The sequence below is a fragment of the Kryptolebias marmoratus genome, linkage group LG8, assembly GCF_001649575.2.
Source record: "Kryptolebias marmoratus isolate JLee-2015 linkage group LG8, ASM164957v2, whole genome shotgun sequence".
NCBI lineage: Eukaryota > Metazoa > Chordata > Actinopteri > Cyprinodontiformes > Rivulidae > Kryptolebias > Kryptolebias marmoratus.
In genome coordinates, this window is record NC_051437.1 from 24,167,877 (window position 1) to 24,186,266 (window position 18,390).

Here is an 18,390-nt window from a genome sequence, read left to right on the forward strand (position 1 = left end):
TCAAAATTAAACGAAATAAACATTTGAAATATATGAGTTTGTATGTAATGTATGAATATAATATACAAGTTTCACTTTTTAAATGGAATTACTGAAATCAATCTACTTTTTCATGATATTCTAATTTTATGACCAGCACCTGTACAAAGCTAAACCTTGTCAAAACAGGAAGCTGATATCATTGTGTGTCTCATGCAGCTGTTTCAGAGTTGTTAATCTGACAGGAAGGCCTGCTCAGTTCTTTCTGTTTCAGATCCATCTAGTTTTTGTGAGAATACAGCATGTTATCCTAAATACAGGAAGCATAAAGATCTGGAGTTTAATTACAGAGCATTTTGAGGACACAACCAGTGAAGTAAGACCATCAGAGCTTTCTTTATGTCTCATGCAGCCCGGTTGATGTTGCAGCACAAGCCAGGACTGCTCTTTGGCTGAGTCTGCTTTATGAAATGTGAAATTGAAGCCGACGGCCTTAGCGGGCGCACAGGAAGCTGGCAAATCACCACGGATGCATCGGCGTGACACGAACCAAACTTTCTGTGGATGTTAGGTTAATTTACTGCTGCCTCTGCAGGATTTCACCGTGTGGAAACACTGGTGCCGCAGAGGCTGATAGACGATCCTGGTGTCCAGTAATTCAAGAGAAACCAAGCGAAATCAAGTAGGCTACTAGAAAGCACGCGCTCGTGTTTCCAGTACACAGCTAGATTTGTTAAACCTGTAATTCTAGGTTACCAGCCATAAACAGAATACTAGGTATGTAATTAACCACAAGAAAGCAAAAATAATAAGCAAAGACTGACTAAATGATAAAGATGTTAAACCGAATGTGTTACATTTGCTCTAAATTTAGCAACCCAACAAGTACTGATCTCAGTCTCTTTCTTCCGATGAGATATTTTGTTGACGGTACAAACGAACACATGAACACACACGCAGACAACAAGATTACCACCCTTTCACCTTCAGCAGTGAGCGATAACAATTAGCTAGCAACTCAAACAAGATACTGCGTCTGCCTTCACAGTCCTGCCTCACGAGTTGCTGAATTGAAAAAAAAAAAAAAAAAATGTCTGCAGCAGAATAAAAAGAAAAGTTCAAAAGCAGCTTTTATTAATTCCACTGACCTCTTACAGCTTTGAGAGGCTCATTAGCTGTTCGCTGCCGAAAGCCTTTTTGTTAAATGAGTTGTCAGATATAACTTGGACTGCCTCTGTGATTTAAAGGCTGCTAAGGGAGACATTGCTGGAGGTCATTCGTACCTGCATTGCAGGTCTGTATGAGTGGGTCTGGGGTTCTGTACAGCTGTTCCAGCTTCAGAAAACCTTTGACATTTCAAACAGCTCACTCCTACACCTGAGGCAGCCTGCTTGTTGTCAAACAACTCTTTCACTTTTGTGCCAACACATGTTACGCCTGTGTGTGCGAAGATATTCAGGCCCAACGTGGTGTTTTGAGGCAGTTCTGCATGAACTTGCCTTTACACACAATTACAGCAATGACTTTATTTTTAGGTTATTATAGTTTGTGTTTGCAACTTGATCAAAGTCTGATGAAAGCAGAATAAATGTCATAACAGTAACAGTTCTCACTCTGATTTAAATAAAACCTTTTCATTTCATTTAAAACTAGAAAAATTACATTTTATGCAAAAATGCAGTGTGATTACTGATTACCTTTGTTGAAGACTGAAGGATTACAAGCAGAACAGATCCTAAAGAAGCCAAACTTTAACTAAAAGCTAAAACTAGCAAAACCACAGCTAAAAGATAAATTTACAAATTAAATGTTTTGAAAAGTATAAAAGTTACAAATACCAAAAATTATTGCACACTATTCCTGATCAAGCCAAAACGTTTGATATATGAAAAATTAAAATAACACTACATATATGAAAATTTCAACAGGAACAGTGTGAATGCTGAACCAGCATTCACACAATTATCAATATTAGAGCACATTGTGTAACATTTCCATTTAGTAGACTGTTTAGTTCGAGTGCTTAACATTATACCACAAAAAAGGATGTGGAAAGGGAAAAACGAGGCGAAACTGAGAAGAGAATTACAAAAAACAGGAAGAAATTCAACCAAGCCATCTCTCTTTTCCAGTAAATACAGTTAACACATTATCCATCCTGTGCATCCACCGACTTCCTCTGTCACGCTGAAGAAGCTATCTGGCAGCTCGCCTCGCTTCTTCACTTTCCCAGGACTCTGTAAACTTGGCATGTAGCTGCTTTTTTCCATTTCCTCACAATAAATAAGAGCTGTAATAAACAAACCGTTATGTCACTAAAAAACAACAGATGTTCACGGCTGCTCTCAGTAGCTCTTTATGGATGATCCTTGTTTCCTAAACAGGGCACTGAAATGACTCTCGACCTTATGCTCATTCATGTCGTATTTTAACACATCCTTTGTCTTTCTGTGTCTGTTTATGTGTCATTTTTGTCCTTTTACTCTCCTTATGGGTCTTATTGAAACAGATAAAACAAGCTATGGTAATAAACCCAGATTCCATAATCTTATTAATTAAATTCACCAAGCCAAACTTTAAAAGTTTCCAACTGCAATCTCCACAGAAGCAAAGTTTCAGGCACAAGCAGAAGAATTATAGTGATGCTTTTAGTTTTCCATTCTTACTTCCTTTTCTTGTCACCTGCTTTAAACAAAGCCGGGGACAATTTTCCATGACATCGGTTTTCTATATTTGGAAAGAAAGGACTTTATTAGACTGTAAAAGCCTTGAAGCAAAGCCAAACATACATCCTAAGGAAGTCATTATGGTATATAAAGTACCTTAATGACAGTCTCACTGTTTTACTCATATTTTCTGAATGCATTTAATTAAACATCTGATGTTGCACTAATAAAAAATAGTCATTGGATGGCATCTCTATCTGCAGTGGTCGGTTTACAAGAGCAAATAACCGAGTCATGAGAGAGAATTCATATTAGTATTCATTATTGCTGCATTCTCTACATTTCCAGACTGTTCAAGGTGGGTGGAATATGATGTGATGCAACACAGACAGAGAGGACACCAGAAGACTAAAAATGGAAGCAGAAATAAATGTTGGATCATGCCTGGATGAAACGACGTCACTGAGAGCACTGAGTTTTTGCCTGCCTCGTCGGTGTCATGCTCAGTTTGTGGTTAAGAACCTTTGGTGTCAACCGGCCTAAAAACCTGAGCGGACAGAAGACAAAAGAGTCTTTGTGACAGGTGTCAGCGGGGCAGCTTTCATGTTTCGCCTCAAGCACAACAGAAACATGACCAGGTATAGCTTTCATTATCTTCCAACTGATTCAACACATGCTGTTTTTACACTAAAAGTAACATATTTAAAAGAGCTTTTTCAAAACAACTATCCTTGCTAACACAAGCCAATAAGCTCTCTCTCATTATGAGACTTAGTGAGTTCATCTTAAATGCTCTGAGAGCTTTACAAACAAATTAAGTTAAGATGTGTTTGGGTCAGTTTATTACATTATCCTAAACTAGACATTAATATCCAAATACAAAATTGTTAAAAGTGTTAAGATAAATCAAGAAAGCTGCACTGAGTGAGTCTTTCCAGGAAATAAGTGACAGGAGGTTGTTTGCATTTTTAGGAATGTGAATCTGAGTCTGCTTTGCTACAAACAACAAGAAAAAATCCACCTAATAGAGTTTGGGAACAATTTGTCAGATGAGTGTGTGTATAGAGAGGTACATTGAAAAAGTAGACTTTGCTGCATTTTTTGCTTGATATTGACTCTCCGGCTGCTGACAGCAGCAAAAGCTGTGTGGGAGATGAGCTCTCTATCTGTAACAGATAGTGTTGAGAAACGACCTTCGGATCTTCATTTGAACCCACAGGAGTTATTCCCACACAGATGCTCACAACAATTTTCTAAAGCTCACATGAGATACATGCATTTAAACTACCAGGACGCAATGAATAAATGGGTTTACTGAAGGGCAGGGAAAGTGCACAAGATGGATTAAAATTACAGAACTTTTCTATTTAAAGAGCCCTTGTTGCATAGTATTAAATAAAACATAAAAAAGGAATTCTGAATGATATCAGATGGTTCAGTTTGAAAGTGCTTACTCCAGTAGTTTTCCAGACTGACTGAATGCAATTCTGAAATGCAGGTACACACTCAGTGTCAATAAATCACTTGACTGAATCTGCAGAAAACCACGTCGAAGCCTCAGTCACATAATTGACCTACATTAGGCTGGCAGTAGACTGTGCACCTAAACAAATATGGCCAGTAGGTTTAACATTTGACCCTTTTTCAGTCACTTCAGCTCTTTCTATCGGCAAAGAAACGCACATGGTAGTCGGCATTCTGTCACAAAATTTGCTTACACATTGAGGACACACATTAAGGACACATTAAACATCAATACGAGAAAAATATTATCGGAAAGTCTTCATGACTTTGCAATGAGTACCTTTAACAGGCAAAGTTAAATCTGGGGACAACACATAGAAATTATGCTAAAAGGATTTTTTTCTTAATCTCAAAAGGGAGCCACTTTACAGACTAATGAAAAGTGGTTTCTTCAAACCCACTAAACGTAAGCTCAAAGAAAGCACCAATTTACCATAATAAAAATACAAAGGCTCAGTTTTCGCCAATAAATCTAGGAGTCAGTACCTGATGTTATCCCTCAGTGTGAAACATTAGGTGTTTGTTCCCATCACTCCTACTTACAGCTTGTTTCCTTTGAGTGCAGCATGGTGCAGCAGGTTAAAGCCTCTGTGGTTCTGCTGGGTGAAGTCAATGTTGGGCACCACAACAAGGATCTCAATGATATTTCGGAAATCTTTAGCAATGGCATCATTGAGCGGTGTATCCCCGTATGAATCCTAACAGAGTAAAGAAACAAACATACACAGTAAATTAATCTGTTGAATGGATTAAAACTACACTGGTCCTGTACATTTTGGAACAGTGACTAAAAACATAGCCTTGCTTTCTGAAGCTTTTGTGGATTTTCTTGAGACATATGGGAACAGAAAATGATAACGGTTTAAAACTCCAGCCTCATTAATCACTGATTCTGAGAAAGTAACCCATAAGCAAGATGATGTGGTAATCTGTGAATGTCCACTGGTTAAGTGATTTTATTCACCATAATTTTGTATTTTTCCTCAGAAACTGACACAGGTTTAGACCATATGCACATTTGCCAAAGACAAAACCAAAAAAACTCCAGGCTGACATGTTTTTTAGCTGACTAGCCACACTGTTCAAGCAGAAATAAATAAGTTAGTTAGTAAAATCTGGGCCTGCTTGCGGGCATGTTAGACCAGCTGAAAAATCCCATTTAAGCAGATCTTACATTGTCTTAATGAGGCTGTGAGCTGAAGTAATGACGAGTCACAAACAGCATAAATGACTGAGTCCACAACTGCTGTTTACTGTGTGCGTTGCTTCTAACATCACAAGTAAGTGATCGGGAGTCAGAAAACTCACATATGTGCTTCTCAGACAATCACTCTGCAGTCCACTTGTTTTATTTGGGTTGTTGCTAATCAGAGCTAACCATTCCTGACTAGTGGTCAAGCCAAAAAAAGCACAATTATGGTTTTAAAACAATTTTTAAAAAACATCTAAAAAGGTAATAGGTTTTCCCTTTGCCAACAGGCTCAACATTATTGCTTTTTATGTTTATAGGAGTAAAATTTACTGCAGGCTAAGTTGTTATGCTGCTTCAGTTTCCCTCAGGAATTAAGTATACAAGCTTGCATACAGCATAAAATCAATTCAACATAGTTTCAATTTAAGAAGAGTAAAAATGGCGACAAAAAAACAAACAAACAACTCAAGCAAAATAAAGAATGGGAAAAAAATTGAAGTCTTTGTCTGGAATTTGTCTAATCATTTTTAGTCAATAATTAGGTTGCAGGGTTATGTAAGCTGTTGTGCAGCTCCTCACCTGGAGATTGACGTCAGCTGAATGTTCGGTCAGCACTCGTACCACGTCAGTGAAGCCCTTGTTGACAGCAATGTGGAGCGCCGTGCACATGGAATTGTTCAAAAGGTTGATATTTGCCCCCTTGCTTAACAGCAGCCGTGCAATCTCAGCCTGATTACTAAAACAAAACCAAAAAATAAATATTCAAATGCACATGAATGCCATTTTCATTTGATTGATAGCAGAAAGAAGTAACAATGACCATCATTTCAAAAAGGTCTTATCAACTGCTGACTTAGAAGATACAGCACATTTGGCAACACTTAAATTATCACAATATTGGAAAATAAAGATGAGCACAAGTTTACTTCTTTGCATAAGCAGTAGAAAATGGATGCATGGATGGATGGATATGCAAAAACATGTACAACTACAGGACTGCTGCACGCGTGTGTCCTCACCCAAAGGCAGTATAGTGCAAAGCCGTGTCTCCGTCTTCATCCTTGACATCGACTGAGCTGTTGGCCTGCAGCAGAGCCTTCACCACCTCCATGTGGCCTTGGTGAGCAGCCACCTGCAGTGCAGTCTTCCCGTGGTTCTTGATGTCCACCTGCCAGGAACACAGACATCGTTGAAGATTCATGAGCAGCAGCAGAGGTATGAACACCGGCAGAGGCGATCCCAGACTGGCTGGAAGTAATCTCTGCACGAACAGAAATAATCCCACCAAGATAGAAATAATCTCACCAAGTTGTGCCGTCACTGCAGAGCGGAACAGCAAGAGCACAACAAATAATCTCACTCTGATCTCACTGTGCGACTATCCTAATAAATATTATAAAGTATACACCGAGACATTATTATAAGTTTATGCAGAAAATGTCAGAGAATAAAGAGAGATGCCACTTAAAACTGACTGAAGATAATATAGTTGGGGGAAAAAATCATATATTAAAACAGTTCTGATAATGACTGAATTAAACACTTGCACACTGGAGAAAAATCATGTTTAAGAACACATACATATTAATAAACAATATCGGACTGTATTTCAAAGCATAAAAGCTTCATTTTGCTGGCCAACAATGAATAAAAAATGTCCAAATGCCAAAAAAGAGAGAGTTTAAGGATGTAACATGTATCCTGTGTTTTTGCATAAACTAGACCTTATTGCACTTTGGTTTTAGCTGCTCACTGTGTGAGACTGAACGTCATTCACCCCCTAAAGTTCTTTTTAGTTCCTATTAGGAGCTTTCCCAGCATGAGGAGAACCATCAGCGGTGGTGACGTGTTTGTATGATGCAAGCGTACAGTGATTAGTGTTACTAACACCAGAGCCTGCCTTTAGAAGACATATTTTGAAATAGCCGTTAAAATAAACAACAATTTTGACTGTGCAGAAACAGGAACTCTGGCTTGTTCAATTCTAAATGCAATAGAGGAATTTTAGGCAGAACTAAACTTCCTCCAGTTTGCTGTTCGTTGCTTCACTTCAGTATCTATAATTTGCTGGTGTGTTTATCAGTCCCTTTCAGAAGTGGCATTGTTGTGATCGCAACTGTTAAAGCAAAACTCAACCAAACCTCATAAATTTTCTTTGATTTGACCAGTCAGTGCAACCTTTCTGCAAACTTGACTGATCATCTTTGCCCCCAGGCCCTTTTCACTTTCTGGAATCCAAGCCTGCACAATAAAAACGTGTCCCAACATCAGAAAATCCAATTTGTCTTCAGACATTACAGCTGAAATCTGTGCAAGTCAATTTCCTGAAGAAGTACATGAAAGTGGTGGGAAACCGTTTTGCACCATGTGGAAAATTGTTTTTGAACATAGATGAAAATTGTCACTTGACAAGCACTTTTCTACCATAAAGCACAGCTGAGAATGGCTGAGCGAGTTTGCCTTCAGTCAGCGGGCTACGACCCAGCTGGAGGCAATGATGATCAGCAAGGGGGGAGTACCCCTCTTAAAGAGGGAGGAAGTGTTGCTTTAAATCAGAGACAAGCTGTTATTATGTTATTAACATCACACAACAGAAATGTGCAACAGAGACAAAAATCACCTGCAATTGTCCTATCCAGCAGATTTACTGACTTTATTCATTACACTTGGACCTTGGCATCAAAACAGCCTTATTTTGTATATATATAAGTCATAAATGTCATGTAAAAAATAGATAATAAAGTTACAAAACACTGCAACTTCAGACATTTGAAGTACCAACAATAACAAATTGGATGGATTGGTTGAAAATTTAAAAAAAACCTCTATAACTGTTCAAAATGTGCACTTCAAGACCTGCTCACTATATGAATGAAACAATAAAGCCGTTGAATAAATCGAAGTGCTTTCTTTCTTGTGCTTGTTAAGGGGTATAATCACAGTTGAAGTGCAGTACAGCCTACTTTACTAAACCATTTTTGCCCTTTGCCTCCCTCTCCCTCCGGTCTTGTTCAACTGATGGAAACAGCTTCTGGAACGGACAGAGGACTGCAGCAAAGAGACGGAGTGCTGCACTCACCTTGTCGGGATACTTCTGCACCAACTCCCGCACTTTGCTGGCACTGCCGTGTGCTGCTTCAATGACCAGCCGGCTGGGGTTGTCCTGCTCTGTCGACTGAGACAGAAGCTTCTCCAATACTGAGATGACAGTACCTGAACAAAGATACAGGAGGAGGAGTGGGGGGGTGCAAAATGGGGAAACACAAAAAGATACAAGAGTTAGCTTTTTTTTTTATTCCACCCACAAAAGTGTTGCAGAGACACAAAACCTCAATGTTACATTGGCTGATGAATTTGTCAGAACTGAACACAGGAATGAGTCAAAATGTCCCTGCATGCAGTGAAATTCGACCACACACACAGACCCACACACACATCATTATGTTTTCACCCTTCCATCCATTGAGGTGGACACATACACAGAGCCTAACATGATTAAGAGCCTGCTGAGAACTTCTGACATGATGACAAATGTTTGCTGAGCTGCCAAAGCCTCTTGCTGTCAACATGCTGGATCATGGCATGCTACAGGGAAGAGCGCTGGAAGAAACAGACACCCTGTTCACACGTTAATGGAGAAAAAAAAAAAAAAAGAAAGGTCACTGATGGAACTGTAGCAGCCTGTATGGGAAAGCATGCAAAGCAGAGCCAGAGCTGGAAGGAAGGCTTTGGAGGATGAAAGAATGCACAGACAGCAAGGTAAAGCTGGAGCTGCAGAGTTTGAGATGAGCCCCCTGGTCCCAGAGGAGGCCTTACTTCCAGATTCGTTGGTGTTCTCAGCTGTCATGAGGTTACCATCTACCTCCGCGGGCTGGGCTGTGAGGCATGCTGGGTTAAATGTCCACGTCTGGCCTCCAAATGCAACCCGCAGGTCTCCATCTGCATACACTTTCAACACTTTTCCGACCTGGCCGAGCACCTACAGAAAAACGAGTAAAATAAATGTAACAACATACTGATAGGTACAGCAAGTCACAAGTAACAGCCTGGTCACTCCAACTCCAAAGACTAGAGTATTTTTTAAGGTTACATACCCAAATAAACCAACTTCAGTTGTGTGAATGCTAGCTACTGTTTTCAATCTCACTACTTCTACATACTTTCTACTGTTTTAGCCATCCATATATCAAAACATTTGGCTCATTCAGGAGAAGAGTACTATGATTTTTGTTTGTTGTATGTTTTCTACTCTTCCAAATGGTTAACTTTAGGTACAAATATTTTCCCCATAGAAATACATTGAGATCTATTCTATTCCCTAAAAATATTGTTTTCTTTGAAATCATTTTAGGTAGCCTTTTGCCATAATTAGCTTTTAGCTGGCCTTTTGCTCTTTCAAGCTCGCAGTTTTGTTAATGTTAGGCTTTAGTGATTTTCTGCTTTTGGCTTTTAGCAAACATTTTGCTTATTTTAGCTTTTAGATTTAACACCTCAGTTTCAGTTTCTTCAAAGAACACAGCAAATCTCTCAGTATTCACACTGCATTTCTCTAATTCATAGCTTGATTTGACCTACATGTAGAAAAAACATTAAACATTGAGCTAAAACAGCATGCAGAGTTATTGTTTTTTAGGCCACAGCTTTGTTTGTTAGGTTACAACTTTGCATACAGGAGTCATGCTGTCCGTCCACTCTCCGTGGCCGGCCTGCAGTCTCTTCACCATCTCCATCTCGTCCAGCACTCGTACAAGTTCACCAACGCCAAAGGTGTTCACCTGAAGGAGAGAAAGGTCAAACGTGAAATCATTCTGAAGTTAAAATGGGAGGTAAAATCCTCAGGCAGATACATATCTGTCATTTTGTACCTTGGTGAGCGCTCCCGGGTGGAAAGTCCAGCGGATGTTGTTGCTGTACTGGACTCGGACATCTCCTCGGTCAGTTATTCTATGAACAGTCCCGATCCGACAGATGTACTGCAAACACAAAGAGGCCATTTCACCCATCAGTGCGGCTGTGAACTTAACATTTCCTTTAACAGCTGTGATTTTAAAGCTCGATCCTCCATTTTTTATTTTTTTATTTTGTTGGAACCTCCATCAGAGCCATTTATATAAATATTCCGTGCATTTGATTTTATAGGCCCGACGTGTTGTGACTCTGAAGCCATAAATGTCTCAAAATAACACGTACAATGTACATTCAATATGCATAAATGTATAAAAAACATACTAGTGACAAAAATAAAGTAAATATGATTCTATACTCCCTAAAACATCCAGCTGCTTGTTGTCATTAGGGTTTTTTTATTGATCATTCTCATGTTAAATGGATTTGGTTTCCACACCTCTGCCATTTTGGGGTTCCACCCTCCATGACCCTCCTGCATCTGTCGCAGGATGTCCACCTCCAGGAGACATTTGACCTTGTCGCCCTGCTGGAAAGAGTGGCCGTCAGCACTCTCCTGACGCTGCAGCTCTGCGTGCTCTCCTGAATAAACAGGCATCAGTGTCAACAAAGAGACACCAACTTTTCAAAGTAAACATTGACAACTTCAGAGAAGAATTGTATGTATTTTATACTAACAAATATATATACTAGGGATGCACCATTTACTCAGCAAGTGACCAAAATCAGCCTCTTTTCATTATGATTGGCTTGACAATTGGCAGGCACTCAAAAAATGACTTTTCTGGTTTGTGAACCTATCACAGCTACAGATGCAATTTATTTTATTGTTGTGCAAAAAAAAAAAAGAAAAAGAAGAATGGAAAGAAGCATTCAACTTGTTATTCAGTGCCAGTGCACTTTTATATTTTGAGATAAATTTAAAAACAACAAAACAGAATGAAAAAAAAGTATGTGTTGTGAAACTCAGCTACAACAACGCATAATTTTAGCTCAATCTGTATACTTTAAGTTACAGTTTATAAAGAAAAATTGAATCAATCTGAATTAGCCAAAATCTCCATCAATGGCTTTACAAAAATCATTACTGGAATCAGTGCATTTCTAATATTTACAGCATAGTAACGTCCAGGAATGATATAAAGATGTGCCTCCTTACCGAGCTTAGGTAGGTGATCTTTGTAATAGAAGCCTCCTTGGCCGTCCGACACATATTTCAGGTCTACCTTGCCCTTGTGGCCCATTCGGTAGACATTGGTGGTGCCATTTGACCATGTGACACTAGCCACGCTGCGACCAGACTCTGTGTCCCAGCCGCGAATGTCCACTACCTTCCCAACCTTACCCTCCCCACCTACACACATACATACACAGAAACAAATACACAAAATATATACGCAAGAAACAGCATTGCATGAAACTTCAGGAGAAGGAGAAACAAAAACCTCCCATTAAAAATAGTATCCCACCATAAAACCAGACAAAAATAGAAAGAAAGTTGGTTTGTTTCAATGAACAAAAAACATGTAAGAAGATTAAAGACCGTGGTGGTTTATAGGAAGCATTTTTACTGTTTGGTCATAAGTTGCTGTAGTATACAGTGGAGTGAACCTTAAAAAAAACTGCTCATTTTTGATAAATGACATCAAAGAAAGATTAAAACCAATTTCAAATAAATAAACATTTCCAGTCCAAAACTGTCTGAAGAGAACTGGAAACCCTTGTTAAACAATTAACGTCATTGACTTGCTTGAAATCTTAAAATAGCCCCAACTAAACCTGTAAAAGTAAATCTCACTGAGCTGCGACTGTTGGAGAATAGTTGGCGACTCAAACTCGGCTCAAAATTGCGAGAAAATATGCAAATTTTCAGTTGAAGTCTCACTGAAATCTGGGTATTTGAGACCAAGCAACCAGTGATTTGTGCGACCACATTATGCAGCCAGAATGTGAAAATTGCAGCCTATTTGTGTGCAAACCTGTATTCTAGGCTGTGCACAATTATTTCATTGTCCACATCATACACATCTTGGCTTGCTTTGTACCCGTGGCGGCAGCCGTCCCCACGTTTACGACTCAATTTACTGAAATACACTTTTGAAATGAAGATCGGCAGATTTCAATCAGTTTTTAAATAATTATTATTTATTACGAGTGCAGTTTTTTTGAACGTGTTCTGTCAGAGGAGCGCTCTTGAGACCAGTTGGAGATGCCCACAATGACTCTGTGACTATTTATGAGAAAATTTGACGTATTATTTTTTTTAAACATGTTAAAAATCCAAGCATCAAGGCTATAAGCCTTTGCGACTCATGCAAGAAAATTGAGAACCCCAGTGAAAGTCCCACAACACCCTGGAAACTCCCACATGAATGTCGTTTGCCAACAGTTACAGCCCAGTGAGATACCTCCTTAACCTGTAAAACAACAAGGCTGATAAGGAAAATCTGAGCATCCTCAAATTCCTCGTTATGCACTTACTGAATGTACCATTTCAAAGTGGTGAATGATTTATTTCAAGCCCAGATTCGTGCTTTCAAAGACACCAAAAGGACATTTTGACTCATTCGTTATTGTCAAGATGAGGAACCATTCTGGAGTTCACAAATTTAAGTTTAGGTAAGCAAACAAGCAAACTCATAGTTTTAGTAAAGGGAACATTCATTTAGCCTTATTTAGTGTAGACGTTTGTTTTTAATCATAAGCACTATAAACATGAAGCAGAGCAGGCTGATAGTATCTGAAAAGAAGGACATTTTTCAAAACAACAAAGTCACATTTTGCCATGAAATGTAAAACTTCAGACACACAAAAAAGCCACAAACACAGAAATAACTGCAAGGAAAACTTTCTATTTTCTCAGAAGACGCCTCCAAGGTTTAAGTGAAGGAGCTTTTCAGTTTAAGCAGGATTTAAAAAAGAACGGCAGAGAGCATGCTTGTTATAAAACAACGACTCAATAAAGACACAAACAGGCTGGCACATCTGTGGGACAGACTCAGATGACTCACTGGCAATATGACTGCAGACACACACACACAAAAGTAACAGTATTCAGGTTAGTGAGGCGTGAGGTTAGAATGTTATCATGATGTTCAGAGGGTGAGACATTTTGAAAACATACAGTTCCATGCTACAAAATAAAGCAGAGGCAATAATAAGATGGTAGTGTCATGTTAGAGATTTAAACATTTCATACACACCCACACACACACTCACCGTCTTGGTTGCCCCAGTCCCAGTCTGGACCACGAACCACTTTAACTCCCTGGAAGATTCCTTTGAGGATGATGCGAGGAAGGTTCTGTCTTGGTGTCAAGCTCACTCTGTGGGAAATAAAAACACAGAAATGCAGCTGAAAAAACTCCCGAACACTAGATTTATCTGCAAGTATTCAAAATATAACCCAGACTATTCAGTTCAGTTTTTAGATGGCACCAATTTACAACAAAAATAAACTCAAGGCACAGTACAGAAACATTCACATACATTATAAAAAGCCAGTTAATAACAATGATCTGTCAGAGGAAGTCAGCAGATTGTGTCAAATGTTTGCTTTGTCACAATCTCCCATCCTGAGCAGCACATTGGCGACAGAAGGAAGGAACAACTCCCCTTCAACAGGCAAAAAAAAAAAAACCTTAAGCAGAAAAAGGCTCAGGATGGGCGGCCTGGGGTTTGAGAGGATTCACAACAAATAGCATCAGGATTGTTTTCAAACTATGGTCAAAAAGGCCAAAACTCAGAAAACACTCACTTACTCAAAGCCAAAACAGCAATAATTAAAAAAAGCACAATAGTTAGTATTCTGCTTCCATCATTACAGTGCTACCTGGTTAAAGCCCTTATATTAAATGTGTTTATGATACACAGGTGCATCCCTCTGCCAAACTGACAGAAAATCAATGTACAAACCCAGTAACAATAAATTCACTAATCCTTCTTTCTAACAGTAAAAAGCCTTTAAAACAAATCCTCGATACCCAAAATCCTTGAGAAATGAGTAAGATGTTCTACGTGACTCAAAGCCTTTTATGGTAAAGTTATTCTTTTACACATAATTTAAACTGTAGTCTGATTAACCAACACCACAGACTGTAAATACAGGTCTTATTCTGAAAATAAGACATACCTTATTGTGAAGATTTGATCAGATCTTGTTGCAAAGGAGCTGCCTATTCCCATACTTCTTAACAAGATGAATCGCCGGCTTCCATTTCAACCAAACTGCTCTTTGATCAACTCAAAAGTCATTTAAAATCCAGTCTGATGAGAAGAACAAAAGCCTTTCCGATTTTTTTTACGGTGCTTCATAGAAATACTGTTGGCCCAACAGGTATAGCTTTCTTCCTGGGGTTTTGCTAGACATACTGTCCGATTCTTGGGAGCTCCAGCAGAAGGCTGCAGAGCATTTGGCTTGTAAAGCTACCTAACAGTAAATCTCAGTGTGGGACTGAGCTCGGACAGGTTTGTGCTGAGAATGTTGTGTGTCTGAGAGCAGCTTTGAGCCTAATCCTGGACAGCAGAGCAATCAGAAAGCAGGGCACCTAAGGCTAACTCATAAATCATCCACATGCTGGAGCGTAAACATTTGTATTTGCCATAATTTTTTTTTTTAAGAATTAAACAACACAAATATATGAGGTCAGACTTGTGGTATTTAAAATATTAAAAAATTAACAAGCTGTGCTTTTTTATGTTTGCACAAACCAGACCTAGCTCACAAGAGTGAATTGATGGAAACACTTAAAATATTAGTGGCGTTTTTCCCCAGTAAATCCAGCTCATTAGGTTAAAAAATAAATAAAAAAAACCTTTCCCAAAATCTGAGCCAAGATTGTTTTAAGCTTAGAGTGGATGTAAAGTGACAGATGTCCCAGTTTTATGACAGAGAAACATGACCTCAGAGTTTGACGTTTGTTTTTCACTGCAGCCTTTCTTCCAAGGGATGAAGATTTCTAATCCCGCTGCACCAAATGTCAGTCCTGATCACAGAGAGGATCAGGAAAACAAGAAAACAAAAAACACCCTACACCTACTGACACACAGGCAGGATCAACAATAAGAAGGAAAGATTCATTTTACTACTTACAACCAACAAGTTGGAATAAACAAATTGAGACACCAAAGGGACAAGAAACACAAATGGTACCCATCAGAAACAAAATAAAAATACTTATCAAATTATAAATAACAGTTTGGGTACTGGGATCAATGCTAATATGGCCTAAGTTTCAAATATCTGCCTTCTTTGTTTATTCTGTATCCAATATGTTTGTTGGAAAGTTACAGCAAGACTGAAAGACAAAATCCCCTTTTCCAAACACATTAAGGTTAGTTAGTTAATCACTTTAGAGAAGAGAGAGGAAACAAGAAGTAGAAACCAAATCAAAACCAGCCTAAAGGAGGGAAAACGGCCACAAACCAGCAGATATTTAGGAGAATATTTTGGTGATGAGACCAGAGAATGGAGAGTTAAGGAAGTTAGGTGGCAGCAGCGTATCTGGATGTGCAGGAAAAGGATTAGGCAGCGACCTGGTAGGAACTGCATGTGTGTTGTTTGTGAGCGGAAGAGCCGATTAACCAGCTGCATACCAACCAGCGTCTTGTAAACATATGGTCTGCACATATGCTGCCGTAAGCATCGGCACACATGCACACAGATGTTTCCAATGTACTGTTTAACATATTTAACCTATGTCAACAAAATGCAGAACTCTGAGAGCTACCCAGAACGAAAACAAAAAAAACTGAACGTGCCTTCATTTGGTCTTTTTCCATCATCAGAGTGTCATGTCTCCATCTGTCTGTATTTGTACAAGATCCAAGACTCAATCAAGTGGATGTCTCCTAAGAAGCTGGAAATGCTAATCTGCACATATGACAACGGTAACATGCTAATCCATTTAAATCTGATGCAATTACAAAGGAACACGTATCAACAGTATATCCGGCTCAGGTCTCACACCATGTTCATGATGGTGATATTCAAGAGTCCTCGATTATCCCCTCAGGAGAACAACACACTTTCTATCCACTGTCTGTTCATAAACTACAAACTGATCGACTGTGCCAAACTGTTAGAGTATCACACATGCTTGGTGCAGATGAAGGACGGCTTTCTTAGCAACACGAAGCCCAGACTTCAGCTTCCTCACATAAATTATTGCTGGCACTACATTAGGTCACACTGATTATGAAACAGAGCTAAAACTGGCAGTCCAGACAAATAACAGTGTGTCCCATGATTGCCAGAGTATAAATCAGTCTTTTGAAATACTGTCAATGTAATCTGGGTCAATGTGGTCTGAAAATAAAGAAGCTTTTTGTGTGAGGCACTACAAACTGTACGCTGCTCCTCATTCTTCTGACAAAAAGTGACTTTCATGTGATGTTTGTCCCAGATGAACACTCTGTTACTGTGCTGGATGAAAATCACTATTACACTTTCCCTCGAATCGTTAAGATTAGTTCAACGTTCCAGCTGGGCGACAGTGTTTTGCCCGTACCTGTGTTGTGTCTTCGATTGCATGCAGCGATAGCAAAAGATCTTATGAAGCTGTGGACGGATTATAACAAAACACTCAAACAATTAATCGGAAGCACATCTACAACTGATTAACTTTTGGAGTAAACCTCATTTAAGATGGCTGCAACAACTAAGCAATTTTAGCAAACATAATAATTGCTGTAACTCAGTCAATTTCACAGATAATGACCTCAAAGTCGGAGTGAGAGTCAATCCACACTTTTGGAATCGTTTAACATTACCCAACACAAAAATGGCTACAATGGGTTAATTTTACAGATATTGAGCGAAAACTTTAAGTGATAGTAGCTGATAATCATTCAGAACTCACACTCTAAGCGAGACAGTTTGTGATTTTGCATATAATAATTGAACAGTGTTATTTTCAAGGTTTGATCAAAACAGCAACACAGTCATTTTTCAAGCTAAGAGTCTTTAATTTATATCAATGAAAAGTCTTTTGATTTACTTAGATTTCCAGTCTTAATCAATTTGCATTCATGCCTTTTTTAGCCCAACCTGTCAAACTCAAAACATTTATTTTTGGAATATATAAATGCAAGCAAACAAGCACAAACGTACGGTCTACAAGCCAAAATAACAGACAGCATGCATTTAATGCAAAACCTGTATCCTGCAGGCCAAGTCTGAATTCACTAACACCATTTTGTTTTTCTTGAATGAACCATTTAAAAATATATATTTTCATACACTGACATTTCATTTTATTTCATCTTCAGAGGATACTTAATGAAAAACAAAGAACAGGGTTTAGTCAAAAGAGAATATTAAAATGCAAATTGGAACAAACACAGCTAATGATGCACTTCAACAGCTAAAAATGACATTTAAAAAAAACACATTAAGTTTAGTGTCTTTAGGAGTCAAATATGGAAGAGGGGTACAAAAATGAACACCAAACAACCTTTGTATCCCTTCTCTACAAAGCTCTGCTCTGTGACGTCTGTAGGTTTTATTCACTTCATGCTTGATTAACCAACTCTGGCTGAGTCACAGTCTTTTATGCCACTTATGGACATTAATATACAGTCCCCGTTTCAGGGGACATAAAAAGTCATCCATCTTAGAAAGTTAATTGAGGAAAACACTGAATGGTATTAGTGACATCAATTCATTCACAGGTACAGCATACAAATATCTATAAATAGCACTTTTTAAAATACCATTCCAATTAGGGAAACTAATTAAACTCCTATGTTTGAGAGGCCATCGTCACTCATTCATATCTTAAATGTCCTACATTAGTCTTTAAATATTAGCATATGAATATGTTAAACCTATATCATGGTCATTCCTTTAACATTTTCTTGTGCTAAGCAGAAACATTACAGTACTCTGTAGCTGCTATTTGATCAAGGTTTATTTACAAAAATTTCTTTGAATGCCACTTGTAAAATAAAAAAAGGGTTTAATTGTATAAGACAATGGTGTCCGGCCCTGGTCCTTGAGGGCCACCACCCTGCATGTTTTAGATGCTTGCTCTTGTTAGTCACTCATTCATTCAAATCAGGTGTGTCACAGCAGAGAAACATCTAAAACATGCAGGATAGTGGCCCTCCAGGACCAGGACTGGG

At 38.7% G+C, this 18,390-nt stretch overlaps 1 protein-coding gene across 5 annotated transcripts in view; it reads right to left on the reverse strand.

The window, feature by feature from the left end:
• mib2 (MIB E3 ubiquitin protein ligase 2) overlaps nucleotides 1-18,390 on the reverse strand; it is a 45,516-nt gene that overhangs the window by 9,852 nt on the left and 17,274 nt on the right. For 4 of the 5 annotated variants that reach the window (XM_025004897.2, XM_037977124.1, XM_037977123.1 and 1 more), the window contains 10 exons: nucleotides 13,486-13,592; nucleotides 11,426-11,620; nucleotides 10,706-10,848; nucleotides 10,227-10,334; nucleotides 10,032-10,136; nucleotides 9,178-9,340; nucleotides 8,441-8,574; nucleotides 6,381-6,529; nucleotides 5,941-6,097; nucleotides 4,713-4,867 (listed from right to left, as the gene is read on the reverse strand). In XM_025004897.2, coding sequence (XP_024860665.1) covers nucleotides 4,713-4,867; nucleotides 5,941-6,097; nucleotides 6,381-6,529; nucleotides 8,441-8,574; nucleotides 9,178-9,340; nucleotides 10,032-10,136; nucleotides 10,227-10,334; nucleotides 10,706-10,848; nucleotides 11,426-11,620; nucleotides 13,486-13,592 — 1,416 coding nt within the window. Of the gene's footprint in view, nucleotides 1-4,712; nucleotides 4,868-5,940; nucleotides 6,098-6,380; nucleotides 6,530-8,440; nucleotides 8,575-9,177; nucleotides 9,341-10,031; nucleotides 10,137-10,226; nucleotides 10,335-10,705; nucleotides 10,849-11,425; nucleotides 11,621-13,485; nucleotides 13,593-14,398; nucleotides 14,688-18,390 lie in introns of those variants that run through there. The other variant, XM_017411415.3, reaches the window with a different exon arrangement.